Here is a 3,593-nt window from a genome sequence, read left to right as displayed (position 1 = left end):
GTCTGATCCAGGTCTTGTCCGAAACCAGTACGACTAACGGTGTTAAACCTCTGGCCATCTTCTCCTCTGGTTGCAAGGACTATGGCGTAGGGCCGCACTTTGACGGGGAGCCTGGGCTTACACCTCACACGGAAGAAAGCCCACTCAACCCGCCAAATATTCTCAAGGCCCGAACAGACGGCGCTCTGAAGTTTCTCAACCAAACTAGAATCTACTCGCCTGTAGTCGTTCGACCAACAAACGTGTACGGGAGATCCGCTAGCTACTACAGAGGTTTTTTTGAGGCTGCAGCGGGTTGCGCCGCCTCAAAGAAACCGCTGCTGCTGCCAGTGGCTCCTAATTCAATCTGTCATGCTCTGCATGTCGATGACTGTGGTGACGCATATGTCGCCATTGCGGGACATTCCCAAAGGGAGAAAGTCGAAGGGCAGATATTCAACATCTCCTCACGGCGATATGAGACCGTAGATGAGATTGCCAAGGCCCTGGTCGATGAATATGGCATCTCTGCCGGACTGAAATATGTTGACGCAAAGGAATTGGCGCCTGCTGATGGCCCATGGCCACCAGCTTTGATTGATTTCCCGCAATGGACAGGTTCGGAGAAACTGCGTCAATTAACCGGTTGGAGTGACATTAGACCCTTATTTTCAGAGACGTTGCATGTTTACCGAGTGGCTTATGAAGCAGCCTCGGCATCAGGTCACAAGGGTGTGGAAAAGATAAAAAGTCGAGTCGAGTACTTCAAGAGCGCAATGGGGAATTAGAATATGTTAGTCAAAGTTCGGTATCGTCTCGAAACAAATTATCTATTGTCTAGGAAGTTTTCAAATTAAACACCCATCAACATACTCACACTCAACACCGCTAATTCAGGGTCTTGAATACTGGTTGAGGATTGTGGCTTAATGTGGAATTGATTGTGTGAATAGAGTTGACGAAGCCTCAGTAGTTTGGGGATGATCTCGGGTTTCGACTCCACCAGTCGCCATCAATATGTCGTAATTTCGAAATAAGCTTACTTGCCCGAGGTCTTCCAGAGCTTAAGATAGATGGTGCTGTACATTGGACGGAGAGTATGAGGGTCATCTTGCCCGTCAGACGGGACAACCCCACGTTCGGCTTTCGGCCCCCCTGACGCCACAGCGAGTGCTAGCATGGAACAACTGCACGATGCACCGCGTTTCGCGTTAACACCAAAGTGTGGATGAGCATTGTCATCTACGCCCTTCCTGATAAGAACTGAAGCCCAACCTCCTGCGTATCGTGCTGGCCACAACTAGGAAATGAGAGGGACACAAGGACTTTGCAGCTTCTGGTTAGTAACACACGCCAAGCGTTCTTCTGAAAGAGGCGTTCGCCGCAAGATTTAGGGGCCGAGGCGCTACATTATTGGAGTCTGCCAACAACATGCGCGTCTTCACACTTACCCTCACATCCAATTGTTCACTTCCCCTGTGGTCGCGAATTACTGGCGCACAACCCGCAAGTTCCGTCATTACTCTTTGTTCAAGACGAGAAAGACTGCAAAGTAACGGCACATCTCAACGCTTTCACACGGCAACACCATTAAAGATGAAGGTCGAGTGTCAATGCGGCAGCGTCGCCTTCGACACCCCGCAGTCGGCCCCGCTGTCCGTGTATCACTGCCACTGCACCGAATGCCAGAAGCAATCATCGTCGGCCTTCGGGACCTCAGCAATCTTCCCAGCGGACGCGGTGTTCCCGCTCTCCAAGGAGCTGCAGTCCAGGCTCAATGTGTGGACGCGTCCGGCCAAGGAGAACCGCACCATGGACTGCTATTTCTGCAAGGAGTGCGGCGTGCGCATTTTCCACCGCATCAGGGAGGCCGACGGCACCGAGCGACCCACCGTCAGTGTCAAGGGCGGCCTCGTGGACGGGCTGGACTGGAGCAAGGCGAAGCACATATACACCAGGAGCGCGGTTGTGCCGATCCCTGCGGGCGCCGAGCGGTGGGAGGCTACTCCCGAAGTCATGGAAGGGAGAAACACCAAGCAGTAACGCCGAAGACGGGACATGCACATCCTCGTGTCGCAGTAAGTCGTCGGGAATCAATCATTATTGTATATGAGAAGCAAATCCTGAGCATAGCATCAGCCCCATCAAGCGATCGCAATGGTCTTTCTATGAAGCTTGGAGCTTAAAATGTATTATGAATTTCCATTCGTTATCATAAGACTTGCTTCAATTCTACAGTAAACCCAAGCAATACCGACTCCCTGCCACTTTCTTCCGATGTCATTACTCGTCAGCAATCTTCAAGACCGCCTTGCCAAAGTTGTCACCCTTGAGAATACCAATCAAGCCCTCCGCCGCACGGTCAATGCCCTCCGTGGTGTGGATCTTGGCCTTGAACGTCCCATCCGCCAACCATGCCTGCACCTTCTGCTGGTGGTCCTTCGCGTACGGGGGCCCGATCTCGCCGACGAGGAAGCCCTCGCCCTTGAGCCTCTTTGAGATGAAGTTGAACAGCCCCTTGACGCCGAACCGCTTCTCGGCGGGGGTGTTGTAGTCTGAGATGAGGCCGCAGAAGATGATGCGTCCGTGGATGTTCATGGCGGTCAGCGCGGCCTCCAAGTGCTCGCCGCCGACGTTCTCGAAATAGATGTCGACGCCGTCGGGAGCCAGCCGCGGCAGGGCGTCGCTCGGCTTCTCCTTCTTGTAGTTGAAGCCGCCGTCGAAGCCGAGCTCCTTGGTCAGGAAGTCGAGCTTCTCGTCCGAGCCCACGGATCCAATGACCTTCAGGCCCTCGTGCTTTGCCAACTGGCCGACGACCTGACCGACGGCACCAGCTGCGGAGCTGATGAAGATTGTCTCTCCCCTCTTGGGCTCGCCGATCTTGTAGAAGGCCGAGAAGGCTGTGAGGCCTGGCATGCCCAGCGGGCCAAGGAAGTAGCTCAGCTCGAGGTTGTTGGGGTTGTTGATCTTGCGCACGCGGGGAGCAAAGCTGTTGGGGATGACAGAGTACTCGGCGATGGCGCCGAACGCGACGACGAGGTCTCCCTCCTTGAAGTCGCTGTGGTCGGACTTGATGACCTTGCCGATGGTGTCATTGAGGATGGGCTCGTCGAGGTTGAAAGGCGGCGAGTAGGACTTGACGCTGGGGTCTCGCATCCGTCCTCTCAGATACGGGTCAAAGGACGCCGACAGCACCTTCACCACGAGGCCACCTGCTGGAGCTGGCGCATCGAGGTCGATTGGGCGGTCCTCGATGACGAGGTGCTCCCCCGCAACGGGCAGCCCGGTGGGCACCTTCTTGTAGATGAGGTTTTTGTTGCTGGTGGTAGGCATCTTGATCAAGGAAGGTATTTCGAGGGATGATACTGAAGATATTTTAATTCACCAGACCCAAATGACGACAGTGAAGCGGGGGATGTGTTTTATATTTCAAACTTGAAGGTGAGGCGATTAACTAGTCGTCGTTAGGGTCGAATGCTGCAAGATGCCGAGGTAGGTCTCAGTCCCCAAGGGACCCCATCCCAGTTTCGGTGGAGTATTAGCGGAGGCTTCCCGCGTGTCCATCACGCAATTCGCAGTTCGGAATCGAGAAGAAACGGTGGCGTGTGGGCTGG

At 54.3% G+C, this 3,593-nt stretch overlaps 2 protein-coding genes across 2 annotated transcripts; one reads left to right on the top strand and one right to left on the bottom strand.

Annotated features, from left to right (window-relative positions):
* Positions 1 to 1,575: 1,575 nt before the first annotated feature.
* UCRPA7_2159 (putative glutathione-dependent formaldehyde-activating enzyme protein) lies at positions 1,576 to 2,022 on the top strand (the record flags this gene model as incomplete). Its single annotated transcript, XM_007914737.1, has 1 exon — positions 1,576 to 2,022. One exon carries the CDS (start codon positions 1,576 to 1,578, stop codon positions 2,020 to 2,022), a length of 447 nt encoding a protein of 148 aa, XP_007912928.1.
* A 240-nt stretch (positions 2,023 to 2,262) lies between these two features.
* UCRPA7_2158 (putative nadp-dependent leukotriene b4 12-hydroxydehydrogenase protein) lies at positions 2,263 to 3,312 on the bottom strand (the record flags this gene model as incomplete). The annotated part of the gene is made up of 1 exon (XM_007914741.1): positions 2,263 to 3,312. One exon carries the CDS (start codon positions 3,310 to 3,312, stop codon positions 2,263 to 2,265), a length of 1,050 nt encoding a protein of 349 aa, XP_007912932.1.
* Positions 3,313 to 3,593: the final 281 nt, after the last annotated feature.

The sequence above is a fragment of the Phaeoacremonium minimum genome (assembly GCF_000392275.1).
Source record: "Phaeoacremonium minimum UCRPA7 unplaced genomic scaffold PA7_03_scaffold_152, whole genome shotgun sequence".
NCBI classification, from domain to species: domain Eukaryota; kingdom Fungi; phylum Ascomycota; class Sordariomycetes; order Togniniales; family Togniniaceae; genus Phaeoacremonium; species Phaeoacremonium minimum.
Note: the sequence above shows the minus strand (reverse complement) of the source record. Positions and strands in the feature narration are given on the sequence as shown.